The following is a 15,306-nucleotide window of genomic DNA, read 5'->3' on the forward strand; positions in this document are numbered from 1 at the left end:
AAACTTCACAGCCACCACAGGACAAAATACAACTTCTGTGCTCAAGCCAGAAGCAATTAGGGTTGGCTAGACAATGAGAAAATCTCCAAACTATTTAAGCCACAAAAATGGAAAAAACAGAATGTTATGTTTTATTGTAGGTTCGGGAACTGCAAACACGTTTGCAAAGCGTGCAGGCAACAGGCCCATCCAGCCCAAGTCGTCTCACTTCTGCCAATCGACCCATTAACCCCAGCACGGGAGAGCTGAGCACAAGCAGCAGTAGCAATGACATTCCCATAGCCAAGGTGAGCTATTGTATCTTGCAGTAACACTTCTCATTGTCTGGGAGAAGCAGGCTTCGTTTTGCACAGCTGCTGTGCAAGCATGTGATTAACTGGGAGATATCTAGAATCCCCAGAGAGTTTTTTGGGGTCCTAAGCAGGCCCATGAACTTGAGCTGCAGAAAGGAATTAAGTGCTAATGGTTGTAACTCTCTCAGTTACAAGACAGGTGTCAATTTTACAGTAGTTGACTTCAGGTTTGCAAGTTTAGCTAGTGAACAAATGCATTTTGTGTAATCTCTATGGAGTGTGGGCTCCTGTGTAACCTGTGCAGCATTCTGACTTACAGATTGCTGAAAGAGTGAAGTTGTCAAAGACAAGATCAGAGTCTTCATCATCTGATAGACCTGTCTTAGGATCAGAAATCAGCAGCATAGGGGTAAGGACTAATAATTATGTGCATGCATGATACCTTCTGAAGATAACCTGTGTTCCATTAAAAGCAGCGTTGTTTCCTTACTAAATTAATACATGAGCTTACTTCAAAATACTTTAGAAGTTATTTTAAGAAAAATATTTCAACAGAGAATATTTCACCCAGTATTAGGATCTAATTTTCTCATAACTGATGGCTAGAATAATTTTCTGGGTGACTTCAAGAGGATGGTTTTGGAGTCAATTCCTCCAGAATACTAGTCTGCAAGAAAAGACTGTTCAGTTGCATTTCACAACTTCCAGTCAAGAGAGAACTGGCTTCTGCTTTGTATTGCCAATGTAAACCCACAACACTGTTGTTACTGTGTGTTAATATTTGTTTCACTGAAGAACTTACCTCTGACCTTTTGCTAAGCTTTCAAGAAAGTAAATAACTTGCATATTAGGCTTTTTAAATGTATGATGACATAGTGGGCTTTGTGCTTTGGTTAGTAGAATTTTAAATCAAAATAGCTTCTTGAAGTGGAAACTTGTAAATGTTCTATTCAATGTAAAATTCATAGTAAAAGCTGAATAATGAATGCCTTGAAGTGAGCGTATGCAAGGAAATGCAGCTCTCCATGCAGACTGCCTGTGGGAGGAATCCAGTGGTTATCTATTCACAATGATCTGTTAACTGCCCTGTGCAGGTGTCTAGTACTGTGGCTGAACATTTGGCACATTCCCTCCAAGACTGCTCAAACATCCAGGAAATCTTCCAGACTCTCTATTCACATGGATCTGCTATTTCTGAAAGTAAAATCCGAGAGTTTGAAGTGGAGACAGAGAGATTAAATAGGTAAGGTGAAAAGTTAGAAATGCTGAAATTTGTTGTTTGCTATTAGCTTTGTTAAAGTTACTACTTTTTTATCCTTTTTGAACATTTCTTACTTCAGTCCCAGCTCAACTGTGGCAGCTGCAGCTAAACGTGGAATGTAGATGATGAAGAGGAGATTGAATCATATGCTAAGGATTCTTTCCATTAGTATGACAGTTTGGTCATGCATTATTAGATCAGCATGGCACCTTCATCTGTGACAATTTGCACTGCAGAGTGTCCTTCTCTATGGCTGACCAAGTAGACATGGCATCTTTTTTCGTAAGACACATCACTGCTAGAAATAAGGATTCCCACAACTTACTCTCCATCATTCTGGAATTAGCTTGTTTTGTTTTGTCCTGAAGAAACAGAACTACAGCATTAACTGTATCAATGAATCTACTGATGTATGGTGGTGTGGGATATATAGCAGTAAACAGACTTCTGTCTGCAGAAGAAAGATTGCAGCTTTCTGGTTGCAGTTAAAATACTGCTGGTATTATCATTCAATAAGCTCTATTAAAACCAATGCTTCATGTCCTCTTTGGCACATAAAATCAAAACTGTGACTCAGGAATGTGAAAATTGTGTCTCAGCATGTTTCCTTCCAAGTTCTCTCTTCCCTGTGGCTATCTCAAATTCAGTCTGATCAGTACAATATCTCTTTTATTTGTAGCTCATGTTTTTGTAGTGCTGCAAAATGTGATTCTTTGTTTTTCTTTTTTCTTTTTTTCTTTTTTTTTTTTTCTTTTTTTTTTTTCTGTGCACTGCACAATTATGATTTGACAACATGTATCCTTATAGGAGGTGTCAAAGAAGATAGAGGAGATGAAGCATCTGAGAGTTCTAGCAGCTAGGAAAGTCAGGCCTTTATTCTGATTGCTGAATAAATGGTATACTAGCCCTTCTCCTTCTTGTGTTTGTTAAGAAGCCAGTGATTTTAGAGTTCTGGATGGCACTGATTTCTTCATTAGCTAGTTGTTCAAATCTTGAAATCATTTGCCTGTCTGTTTTCAGTGTATGTCCAACTCTCATGATTAGGTGTAGTACATTGATGTGTAGTGCAGTTATCAGCAGTGAGAATAAACAGTACTGGTATTCTAAAGCCTCGCTTTCAGATTCAGAGTTAACCTCATTGAGAAGAATATTACAATTAAGTTCTGATATGAGCTGCTGTTTGGCTATTGCCAGATCTTTCGGAGATTTCATTGCCTCATTGAAACTTTGTATTTTGGAAGTTACCTCTCTAATCACAAACAAAATATTACTTCAAGTGAAACCGTTTTTCTGGATGTTTCAAAGAAAGGGGGCATTTATGCAGTTCCATGATCCCTACACACACCCACACATAGCACTAATGAACATGCCACTTAAAACAAGAAGGAAATGTGGCAGCAGGAGGTGAGGAATGGAGGCAGAAAAAATAAGGAAAAGGTTGATATGAAGCTGTCCTACGCAGTCTTGTGGCTACAAAATAAGGGTACAGCTTTCTGCTTGCTGCTGTTGCACAGGGTTATGGGAAGGAGAAGAGACTGTCCTAAGAGAAATGACTATCCTCTTGGCTCTTGATGTGGGACACAGAATGGATAGATTTTGCTGTCTTCATTAAAAACCTTGTGTAGACCAAAGGGTATTTGTTGTTTAAATTATGATTGTTCTAGACAGTGTCTGCAAGCTAAGTTTGAAGGTTGCAAATTACTTCCTTTTCCACAGCCGTATTGAGCACTTGAAATCCCAGAATGACTTGCTGACAATAACACTCGAAGAGTGCAAGAGCAATGCGGAGAGGATGAGCATGCTTGTTGGGAAGTACGAGTCCAATGCCACAGCCCTCAGGCTTGCATTGCAGTACAGGTATGTACCTACGCAGAGGGTGTCTCAGCCAGAAAAAGAGGGAGCGGGGGAGACCTGATAAAAGTCTTTGAGAGTGAAGTTGTTGGTGTACCATAGTAATACTGGGTTTTTTTGTTTCCTTCCTGAAAAAATGCCCCTTTAGTTAAACTACTTGACAAACTACAGAACTGAAGTTACTGATAAAAGGATGTTTCAACCCTAGTTCACCAGGAGTAGTGAGCTCAATCTAATAGAAATATACAGATTTATCTTTTCATTTTTAAATACTGAATTAACATTCAAATTCAGGGTTGTGTGTAGGCTCAAACTGTCTCTGCTGTATCCAGTCTTAAGACACAGGTTCTGTGTTAGGCTGGCACCTTTCACACGACCAGTAGACCGAAGAGTAGTATTGTACTCCACATAATCCAGAGTGACTTTATATTACATCAGTTGGAATTGTGGATTAATTGCTTGGTATTTGGTTACAAGTATCTAAATTTGTTATAAACTGTATGTAAAAAGATGGTGTCGTTTAACTCCTTCAACTGCAACTAATTTAGAACAGGCAGTTCTGGTCTTAAGACAAATTGTGTGCCTTTTAAAGAATGTATTCTGTTACTGTCAGCCTTGAGCAAATTACAAGGAAATGTAAATAGCAAATAGGTATATTCATGTATATATTTTCAAAAACATTAGAATGCAACAGGAATGAGTGACTCACAACTGTATTTAGAAGCTGTTGTGTTTTAAGGAGGAAAACATTACAGCCAGTACAGCGCAACGTCTTTTCTTTTTTTCTTACTATACTTTGCATAGTATAGTTGTATAGTAGAGTACAGAATACCGTATTTTGTATAGTAAGAAGGCCTGAAAACAGTTTCTCAAAGGGATCTGTTGACCACCATTCATATCGTTGACTGTTTCAAACATGCTTCTGGAGCTCACTTCACATCAGGTCATTCTCTTCTGTTTTAACTTGTTACATTGATTGAGGCCAACCTCAGACCATCATAAGGAGTGAGAGACTGTTGAATGCTTGTGATAGAATCTGTGTGTGTTATCTCATTTAATATCCCCGCTGCTAGACAAGTAGTAGGGAACCATGCAGTTCATCAGCTACTTCTTTTCTTTTTGTTCCTGTTGCAGGTATTCTTCCTCCCTAAATTGCAGATATATTTTGTGTGATTTTTGTTTTCTGTGGTTTGTTTTCTCTTTCAGTGAACAGTGCATAGAAGCATATGAGCTGCTGTTGGCATTGGCAGAAAGTGAGCAGAGTCTCATTCTTGGGCAATTCAGAGCTGCAGGTGTTGGTTCTGTTGGTAAGATGTCAATGAATCACTTTATTTAAATATTTTTTTTTGCATGTCAGTTAGCATTAGAGTTAGTTGTAATGGTGAATCATCTCATGACCCATCACTTAAGAATGCTTTCTGGTCTTTTCTTGTTTTTAACTAATTAAATCATTTTCCACACCCAAAAAGTAGGGGAAAAGAAAAAGAGAGACTAGAATTAAATCATAAAATTTGCCAGCAATTTAAATTAACCTACGTATACTATCACAAGGGGATGCCTATTCTGGCAGCGGTGAGGTTGCTACAGGCATGCAACTGTACAGAGTGGAATTGTTAAACAGTATGCATGAGCATACGTGGCTTAGGGCCACACAGCTGTGGTAACTGCAAGTACAGATTTTGTTTGAACCAGCAACATTGACCCCCCCCTAGATGTTGAGTATAGTCTATGAAAAACTAGGATTAGGACAATATAAAGGTAGCATTGAGTAGTTACCAAGAAAACGGCTCTAGTTTTTCACCCCACATTTTACCTTTGCTCTGAAATTTTAAAACATTCTATCTTATGTTTTATTGTGTTGTCGGGGATATTAGCCTATATGTCCTGGGCTTTTTTTCTTTTGTGGATAGTTAATCTTGTGGCTAGGTGTTGTTGGTTTTTAATATGCTGCTTGCTAAGTAATGGAATGAGGGACTATCACAGGTACAATTCGGAAGTATGTTTGAAGCTTGGCATTGTGGCTGGCTTCACTTTTCTGATAGAGGTGTTTACACAATGAACGTTAATCTGGGTTTTATAGTCCCATTCCTTTTACTGATAAGAGAAGGTAGCCATAGTAATCCTCAAGTAGAAAGAAGGGAAACCTTCAGAGAGAGAAGAATAGCTCTTCATACTGCACTGAGGCGGAGTAACTGCCTGGTTGAGAGAGTATTCTAGCACTAGCTTCTCAGGAATCACTGAAATGTAAACGGGAAGGTTTTAGAGACAGTGATGATCTGGCTTTAGAGCCAGAGGACTGACATGGTCAGCCTCTTGTTTCAGATGACTAGCTGCACTCAGCCCACAGTCGCTGTGCTGCTAACCATGCCCCTTATTTTGTATCTCTCCCAGTGCTAGAAGCAGGCCCTTGTGTACCTGTCTTGGCCTGTGCAGTGTGTGCTGTACACTAAATGTTAAAACGGATGTATGAGATGTTCATCCACCTTTCTTCCAGACTCTGGTCATTTCTTTCCACAATGTGCTAGGGAGCTTTCACTGCTGGCAGAGATCAGTGATGGGCAAAAGTAAATTTACTTTTGGATTTTCTGTTCACATAGGTGGCAGAAAGAAATCTTAGAAGGGAGAAATACTTTGGGTTTGAGTAGGGTTTCATGTCACATGCATTTTATGAAAGAGAATGTAGTTTAGTTTTTATAGGTGTCTGTCTACAGCTCTTAATTATGGTATTATCAGTTACAGCCCTGTGATAGAAATAGTGCTAATTTCCAATTACATAACACAGCTTGGAGGAAGTTGTGTTTGGTTTATGTACCTTTACTTCACCATGAAATTTGATTAAAACACCTAGATAAAATAGCAGATTTGAAGATCAGTCAAGTTTTATATCAACATCTGTGCGTGGAAAATCCATGGGAGTTGCTTCTGCATCACTTAGAGCTGAGCATATCCAGCTGATCCTTACAGACCATTCTCCCTTCCTTTCTTCCGCATTAATGTTATTTCTAGTGCATGCACTTCACTTAGCAAGTGTGAAGTATGGGTAATTGGTCTTTGTCTCGAATAAGAATGAAATTAAAATCTGACATAGAGCAAACTTTTTTTTTTGTACTCTCTGACATCTTTGCATTGTATTTGGTGAAGTATGAATATGTTGTAGCTTTGTTCAGACTTTCAGTGTAGCCACTGATGTGTCTTACTTTAATGACTTGACTCCAGCTGGAGTTAGGACTATAAGAATAGTGACAGCAGTGGTTTCTGTTCTGCCTCTGCTGAAGGGATGGCTTACCAGCTGCATAGATGCTGCACAACCACTAGAAATTATAGCAAATTAATGAACACCAGTGCTAGTTTTCTTTTGGTTTAGTATGCATGACTGTAAACTCTGAACGGCTGCTTCTAAGCAGAAAGGCAATTCTTCCAGCTGGAAAGGTAACCTGTAAGAAGGTGTTCTGGCAAACCATTAGGCTTGAGATAAAGGTGCTTGTGAGAAAAAGGACTGCAAATGACCGCACTGTGAAGCAGCACTGGACTGATTGGAATAAGAGTTGTAATTTAGTCTGAGGATTTTCCAGTGTATTATTAATGGTTGGATTTGATGATCTTAAAGGTCTTTTCCAACCTAAACAATACTATCAATTATTCTACTAATTTGAGCACCCCAACCTAATCCTAATGCACAGTGCACAGCCTAACAAACAGACGAGCTAGCTAAGATAACAACATCACTTAAGACGTACCCAGAGCAACAAGTAACTGGAGCTTGTGGCCGGGAGGGAGATGCATTCAGGCCGGTAGCCCAGTTACCACTGATGCTCGCACAGAAGTGAAGCTGCTTTTACATCACAGATTGGTAATCTATTGTCATAGTCTTGGTATAAACTGAGAGCGCGTAGAAGCCTCTCTACTCTCTTGCCTTAATTTCCATCACCCTCCTCAAAGCTCTGAAACAGATTGTTTGCTTGAAAACTAGGGGACCAGACAGGTGATGAAAACATCACCCAGATGCTTAAGAGAGCTCATGACTGCAGGAAGACAGCTGAGAATGCAGCAAAAGCCTTGCTGATGAAACTAGATGGGAGCTGCGGGGGAGCCTATGCAATCACTGGCTGTAGCGTGCAGCCCTGGGAAAGTTTGTCATCCAACAGCCACACAAGGTAACTGCAACTCATCTGCTCTCCTAATCACCAAGTGTTTGATTTCAGACCAAAAGTTATGTTGTATTGTAATTGCTGATTAAGTGCAAAGGTCCTGCACATGGGTCGGGGCAGTCCCAAGCAGAAATACAGGCTGGACAGAGAATGAATTGAGAGCAGCCCTGAGAAGGACCTGGGGGTGTTGGTTGATGAGAAGCTCAGCATGACCCAGCAATGTGTGCTTGCAGCCCAGAAAGCCAACCGTATCCTGGGCTGCATCAGAAGAAGCGTGGCCAGCAGGCTGAGGGGGGTGATTCTCCCCCTCTACTCCACTCTCATGAGACCCCACCTGGAGTGCTGCGTTCAGCTCTGGGACCCCCAACATAAGAAGGACATGGACCTGTTGGAGCGAGTCCGTAGGAGGGCCACGAAGATGATCAGAGGGCTGGAGCACCTCTCCTATGAAGACAGGCTGAGAGAGTTGGGGTTGTTCAGCCTGGAGAAGAGAAGGCTCCGGGGAGACCTTATAGCAGCCTTCCAGTACCTGAAGGGGGCCTAGAAGAAAGCTGGAGAGGGACTTTTTACAAAGTCACATAGTGACAGGACAAGGGCTGTAATGTCTTTAAACTGAAAGAGGATAGATTTAGATCAGATATAAGGAAGAAAGTCTTCACTATGAGGGTGGTGAGGCACTGGAACAGGTTGCCCAGAGAAGTTGTGGATGCCCCATCCCTATTAGTGTTCAAGCCCAGGTTGGATGGGGCTTTGAGCAACCTGATCTAGTGGAAGGTATCCCTGCACATGGCAGGGGGGTTGGAACTAGATGATCCTTAAGGTCGCTTCTGACCCAAACCATTCTATGATTCTGTGAACTACCTGCCTTACCTCAGTCCACTGGCTTCTTTGCTTTGATTTATAAGTCACCATGCCTCAGTGGTCTAATTGTCTTTAGACTTTGAGCAGCTCCAGCCAAGAAGGGTTTTGTATAAATTTGTTGCAAATGGGTGGCTCTGAACCTTGATCTTCCTCGTAAAGGGCAAAACCATTACATTTGTTTTACATCAGTGATTTTCTTGCTGTTTTATTGGAACTCAAATCATGTACTTCTTATTCATATCTATTGTATGCAGACAGCACAGATGTATGGAGAACCAGAGATCAGAACTATGCTTCCATCGGCGTTTTGGAGTGCTCGAGAATTATTTTCTAAATGTTGCAAATCCAGCCATTTTGTTTTAAACCATTTCCTTTCCCTTCTCATTCCCCTTTGCTCCCCTTCAAATTCTTCCTCCCCGTGCTATTCTTTCACACATGGAGTGGCAAATGAACATCATGACAGAGTGGATTCTTCCATGAAAGGCTGGATATTATGGTTTTTCTGAAGACCTATAAAATAATGAAACTTAAATGAGCTATTATTGCAGAAGTGTTCCAATTCAAATACATCTGCTAGCAACTTCATTTTGAGTCGTTGCCTGCCTGCAGTGTAATTGTACTCCGTGCAGTGAATATGTGTGCTTGTGTATGGTTACCGATTTGGCAAGCATCCTGGATAAATATAGATGAACATTTTTCTTTTTAAAAGTTATTTTGGTTTCTCAGATTCACTCTAAAACTTCATTTTAATTCAGTTTTTGAGCCAGTTCTTTATTCAAATGCTGTCATTTTTTGACACTTTTAGAAGTTTATTTTAGTACTATATCATTTCCTCTTCTTGCTGATGCCTCCTCCAGAGGAGATCTTATTTCCTGCCATGTGACTAGCATGGAATAGCTAAAAAGTGAGCAAAAAGGTAACCTGAGGGAACAGGGTCCAAATGTGAGGTAAATTTTAATTTTTTATTCACACAAGTTTTATGATGCACTTCCAGTCCAAGAAAGCTGTATCTTTATTCAGAAATTAATGTGCCAGCACCTGCACTGGTAACACATTGATCCCTCATTGTACCAAAAGCATTTACTGGCCTTGGAAGGAAATTATACAAAGCTATTTCAGGTACTTGACTTGCCTCAGTCTGCATGCACTTATGCCATATCTACACCTGCATGTGAATATGTTGTAACTGGCCACAGGAAGCAACACCTCTACCTAGGCTGAGCTTGTTTTCCATTCTATTATCTGAAATGGTCATTTTCAGGTGTTCGTAACTGCCTCAGTATTTTTCTTCTTTGTGAGATATCTGGTATGTAGTCAGGGCATAATTTTTTTTTCTTGAAAACAGTTTAGATAGTTTCCAGTATTGACAGGGGGGAACTTGGGGGGTGGGGGGGAGTGGTGTTCCTGTTTTAGTGTTTGTTCTCCTAGCCTTTCACTGAAAGTGTTTGGTAGCAGTATAGTCTCTGCAGTCCTTGCTTTGTTGAACACCATTTTTGTTTTTTTGAGGGGGAGGATAAGCGAGGGAGGTGTGTGTGTTTAGGGAGGAAAGTCATCCCTCACGCTCATTGTTTACCATGAACTTTTGGTGGTCAGCTGGCAATGTGTGTATGTGTGCATGTAACGTGTTGGCTGAGTACATAAAATTTCAGCACAGCATGATTAAAATGGCATAGGATTTCAAATTTCATCAGTATAAACTGTGTCATGAAATGTAAAAATGCAAATGTAAATGCTTCTGTGTGCAAGAGAGGTGTTTTAGCTTGAGTCATTATCATAGTAGGATAATTTTTCCTGGTGTGGAGCAAGATATTGTACGGAATAAGGTGACTATTATTATCTGCTTTGACATATACAGAACATGAGAAAGAAAAGCTTCTCTCACTCACCCAAAGGGCACACAGCAAGTCAGGAACTTGTCATATGGGCATCCCGATCTGATCATCACTTACACTTTGTCATCCGTCTCCCCTCCCTCCACACCCAGTGTAATTTGTCTTCCTAAACATACAAATCAGTGAAAATATTTCTGAAACTTTAGCTTCTCCATGAAATACAAATCTTCTCTTCTTTCCTTCTGTTGTGTTCAAGTGATGTGTGGTAGAGGTGTTTTCAGATTATTCCTTCCTGTGGACGCTGTTTCAAAATAGAGGCATCCCCTCTTCACCTTACAGACACATGACACTATGCCAGCCCATAGATGGAAAATCAATGTTGGTTCAAAAGGCACACACTTTTCTATATTTATATAAGTAAATGCTCTATCGCGGGTTTAAAAAATTGAAGATTTTGTCTATAACTCTCCCTGTCATTCTGGATCCTTTTTGTTTCTCTCCAGGACACTACTCCTGCTTTTTGGAGTTATCCTGCCTATGTTGCCAGCTCTCTCAGCCCATTCATGTGTGCTCCCTTGTCACTTTGCTCCCTGCTGCTCTAGACAGACGTCCCATTGCCGCAGCCCTCCAGCCCTCTATGATTCTTTGATGTTGATGGTTTCCATTTCCTTTCCTTTTCCATTACAACAGCAATCCAAGCAGAGATAGGAAAGCAGACTGCAGATTTCTAGCTGTTTCTGCAGGCTTAATGTTTTTTATTAGTCTTAAAGAACTTGGCAGTCTATAAAACTGGGGAGCAGAACAAGCCCACATCACTAGTGAGTGGTGTGTGAACCACCATTTGGGGACCACTGCACTGAAATGAAAACATTTTTGTATTATGTGGTTCAAACATACTCCGAATCTGCAAGACTGATCTTTTGCCATAGCTGTTTTAGTGTTGCAGGCTTTTAGTTGCAGATATGTATTGCTGCCTTTTCCCTTTGAAACCAACTGAGTAAGGAGGTAGCGGGATGATGAAAACTCTCCTTTGCTGAGACTTGTGACAAATGAGTAATTCTCCCTGCTGTTTGAAATCCTGTAGAATAGGGACTTATAATGGAATTGTTGACCCATCTTTAGCTTTGGCATTTCAAATGAGATTCTGAATGTCAAATCACTGAACACATTCCTGAGAATAAATGCTTGGTGAGCCACTAGTGACAAGTGGTTAAAGACTGTAAAAGGGAGCAACTGAAATGAAAATAAATGAAATGCAATGAAAGGGCATCACAGAAATTGTTATTGGTGAAGTGAATAAAAATAATAGCAAGCATCTCAACTCATTTGGCTGGCAGCAGCACAATAATGTTGCCGATTCGTTTTTTGAAAATAGAAATAGGTCTGCAGTGTAGTTGGAAGTCATAATTATTTTAATGGACAGAAGTTAACTATAGACCATACATTGCACCTTAAAAAGAAGGAAACAAAAGAGGACTCCAGTTGTAACACTGAGAACAGTGGATTTTATTACCTGCAGTGCTAGTAAGCCCAGCTTAACATCAGGATTCATGGGGGGAAGGATCTGGTATCCTATATGCACAGGGAATTCTTTTCAGTATTATGCAGTGTCACAAAACATCTGAACTCAGCCAAATGTAGGACTATATCTCTCATCAGAATCACCTCAGATTTCAGGTAAGTAGCTGACAGACAAGATTATCTTGGCTGAACTGTGAAAATAAGTTATTTAGAAATATCCCAGCAGATATCTTACTGTTATCTATGTAACACTTCATTGCTGGACTGAACTAGTCTCAGAAGGAAGCAGGGCGGTTTCACCAAAAGTTCTGATTTTAGCCAAATTGTCTTTTGGATGGTTGGAGTATTTTTCAGTTTCTCAGGAAGATGCCTTCTTTTGGCATTGTGCTGTTTCAGATCTCAAGCCACAGCGTACGCCTAGAAGATGGTTGGCCCATGTGTACTATGTATCAAATGCATTCTTTAAAGTGTAAGGTTGTGTGCAAACATGTAAGCAAGTTTTGTGGATGCAGTTCTGACAACATTATTTTAGTTCTATCAGCTTTTGTATTATCTGCACCATTGCTGAATTGCAGAATTATTTATTGACTTGATTTTTAACAGATGAACTGAATCTTATACAGGGTTTTATGGACAAAATTTTGTTGTGTACTGAAGTTACTCACACAAAGGCACTGTTGGAAGCCTCATTTATATCCATCCACTGCATTTTATACACGCACATGTGCATGCGAACACACATATGCATGCCAGCAAGTAAAACTGCATGTTACACTATACCAACCTGCATATTTTCCACAGGCTGTATATGAAAATTAATATGACATCATCCAGGCATGACATCATTCTAAAAGACTTGAGGGATGAAGCGAGTGGGAAGAACATTTCTCTTTGCTTCTTCTGAATACAACAGCAGTTAGAATGAGCAGATTGATGTTGTATTCCCGCCAGGTGTGATGAAATTGTGATCCTTTCTCTATCCTTACCTACGCACTTGAGAAATGAGAAACTGCACCTCTTTTGCAACAGTTTTGTGTGGTTTTTGGATGGATGCATTATTCTACATATGCATTCTGTCGGTCTGTTTTCCTTTGTCCTGATTGCTGTTAGAAGGGAGAGCAATATCTGAAATTCAGGATCATATGCTCACCAGCTGTGGGCCCTTAAACAGAGCAGCAATGGACTAGTATTATGGCTGTGGAGAGCTGTATGGTGGGGCTTTTGGGGGAACACACCCTGGCAGAGCTGTGCTGTGGGAGGTCAGAAACACTGCAGCGTTGTTTCTGTCCCTCATCATGCAACCTAATTTTTACAACAGTCCAAAGTGGGCTTTGTACCCCAGCTTTCTGCAACCCATACTGCTTCCAGTCTTCTGGCTAGGGCCTTGCTGCTAAATGTGGGGCAAGAGGAAAGGTTCTCATCCCTTTTTGTGCTGTCTGAGACAGCTTCCTTGCTAAGCTCCCCTTACCTTCTTTAAAAAAAAAAAAAAAAAAAAAAAAAAAAAAAAGAAGAAGAGCAGCTTGCTAGCAATTCACCAGAGGAGCCAACTCAGCTGCAGACAGGCAGGCAGGCAGGCAGGCAGCCAAGACTGAAGTAAAAGCAGCCTGAGTATCACTGGCAACAGCCCAGACTGCCTTCCTCAGTTTGGACGGCTCTCCCCTAAAATATACATGCATAGCTGTGGATCTTTAAGGGCCAAAATCTGTGAATATCCAGTGAGTACGAGGTCCAACACAACATAACAACAGACTTTCAGCATTTTTGTTCAGGTTTCATTCCCAGCAGGAGAGCTAGGTTTTCTTTCCTTTGCAAGCGAAAACTGAGATGAGCGCTTTGTGTCCCAGGATTTGAAGCCTGTGTAGGCTTTAAAAGCTGTCCTTCCTCCAACAACAGCTGTTTTACATTTAATCCAGAAAAGCTGTGCAATTACTGTCTTTGGGTGCTGAGGAAACTTGCAACATGACTTCAGTACAGAATTAAGTTTCTCACATTGTCTATCCCCATGATTTTTATATCAATATCTACTGCAGAGAGGTATCTTTAGACTCAGTAAAGCAAGATTTGTTAAGTGTTTTGAGATTCTCTAATGAAGAACTAAGTATGAACAAAAATTTGTTTCAACCTGAAAGGGTTTCTGTGCAGTGTAGGTACTGCGTGTTTTTAGCTTCACTGCAGATGGAAATGGATGAAAACAAAAGCAAAGACCAGTTTACCCTTGTGGTAAATATGGCACTTATTATCCCTAAGAAAAGGAAGGAATAATGGGAAATTGACAGAGAACTGTAGTAAAGAACTGTAATGTGATATTTCATGAGAGGGAAGGATTTTGAGAAATCTTTGTAGACCTGCCAATTCTCTATCTCCTCCAAGGCTGTGCTTGGAATTTGTGGGAAGATTGGCAATTATTTCAGGCACTTAAAAATCAATGTAGCTTTAGCTGAAGTAGAACCAAAAGAAAAGAGAAAAATCAAGTATATCTTGATAGGCTTCCCCTTTTTCACATGCATAATATATTTTAGGACATCATCCTGACTCTCACAGCATGTAGCGGGTGGGGCTTTTTTTCTTCCTACAAAAATGTTGAACAGCAGTGCAATTTGATACAGAAAGTGATTTATTCCCCTGCTGATAACTGAGATCATCTAGCATTCCAGACAAGCACAGTTAATGGATGACTTATCCCTCACCCGGCAGCTGATTACAGGACCTCAGGAGACAGCAGGCAGCTTTGAGTGAGGTTATAGAAACAACACGGCATTTTATTTTCCTTTTAGTGTTATTGCAACTATATTCAGCCCTGGAATGCTATGGCTGTGTCAGTCCCAGCCCCCTGCAGCGCTGGCATGCGTGTAGGTGGGTAGGCAGCACTAAACCACCCTTGCTCTAAGACATTCGTTTCTCCCTTTCTGTGATCTCTGTGTAAACATTTGTGGGGCAGACTAACGGACAGTCATTTGGTGCCTGTAGATAGGAAGTTCCACCAAGTCTGATGATGACTTTTTATTAAAAATCCTGCTAATTTATGGGTTGGTTTTAAACCCTTCCAGCCCTGAAGGAATGTCAGTGTACTGAGGAATACACCTTAACATGAATTGAAAGATGCTACCTCCTGGCATCTGCCAGTGGAATTTTGCTCAGGTTGATTCCTACAAGTATCCATTAAAAATAGCTGAGATGATAACTGGTATTGCCATCAGCAGACATAAATGAGGTTTGGGCTGATTCTTTTTTCTTAGCAGATGCTTCTTCCCAAAGAAGATGAAGACTCAGTGGCTGAGCAACAGAGAGAAGCTTGCCCTGCTAGGGTATTCCTAAGACATCTTAAGTAGCTTTTTTTTTTTTTTTTTTAAATTAAGAAAAAGTTTCTTGTTTCAGAAGACACCGTTCCAGAAAATGTAATTCAGTTACATGTCACTAGATAGCTGGCTTTGCTGAGAAGTTGTCACATGATTCAATTTTCTCATGCAGCTTAGAGAATTAATTTCTTTTCTGAATTTGTCACACCCCTCTGCATCTTCCTGAGCATTGCAACGTCCAGT

At 40.4% G+C, this 15,306-nt stretch overlaps 1 protein-coding gene across 4 annotated transcripts in view; it reads left to right on the top strand.

The window, feature by feature from the left end:
• Window positions 1-15,306, top strand: part of MCC (MCC regulator of Wnt signaling pathway) — a 216,731-nt gene that overhangs the window by 177,690 nt on the left and 23,735 nt on the right. For 3 of the 4 annotated variants that reach the window (XM_087742443.1, XM_087742445.1, XM_009469214.2), the window contains 6 exons: window positions 141-287; window positions 613-702; window positions 1,388-1,536; window positions 3,271-3,411; window positions 4,612-4,712; window positions 7,376-7,559. In XM_087742443.1, the coding sequence (XP_087598569.1) occupies window positions 141-287; window positions 613-702; window positions 1,388-1,536; window positions 3,271-3,411; window positions 4,612-4,712; window positions 7,376-7,559 (812 nt within the window). The remainder of the gene's footprint in view (window positions 1-140; window positions 288-612; window positions 703-1,387; window positions 1,537-3,270; window positions 3,412-4,611; window positions 4,713-7,375; window positions 7,560-15,306) is intronic. The other variant, XM_087742444.1, reaches the window with a different exon arrangement.

Source organism: Nipponia nippon, unplaced genomic scaffold, assembly GCF_047370975.1.
Source record: "Nipponia nippon isolate SJK-2023a ecotype South Korea unplaced genomic scaffold, ASM4737097v1 scaffold_8, whole genome shotgun sequence".
NCBI classification, from domain to species: domain Eukaryota; kingdom Metazoa; phylum Chordata; class Aves; order Pelecaniformes; family Threskiornithidae; genus Nipponia; species Nipponia nippon.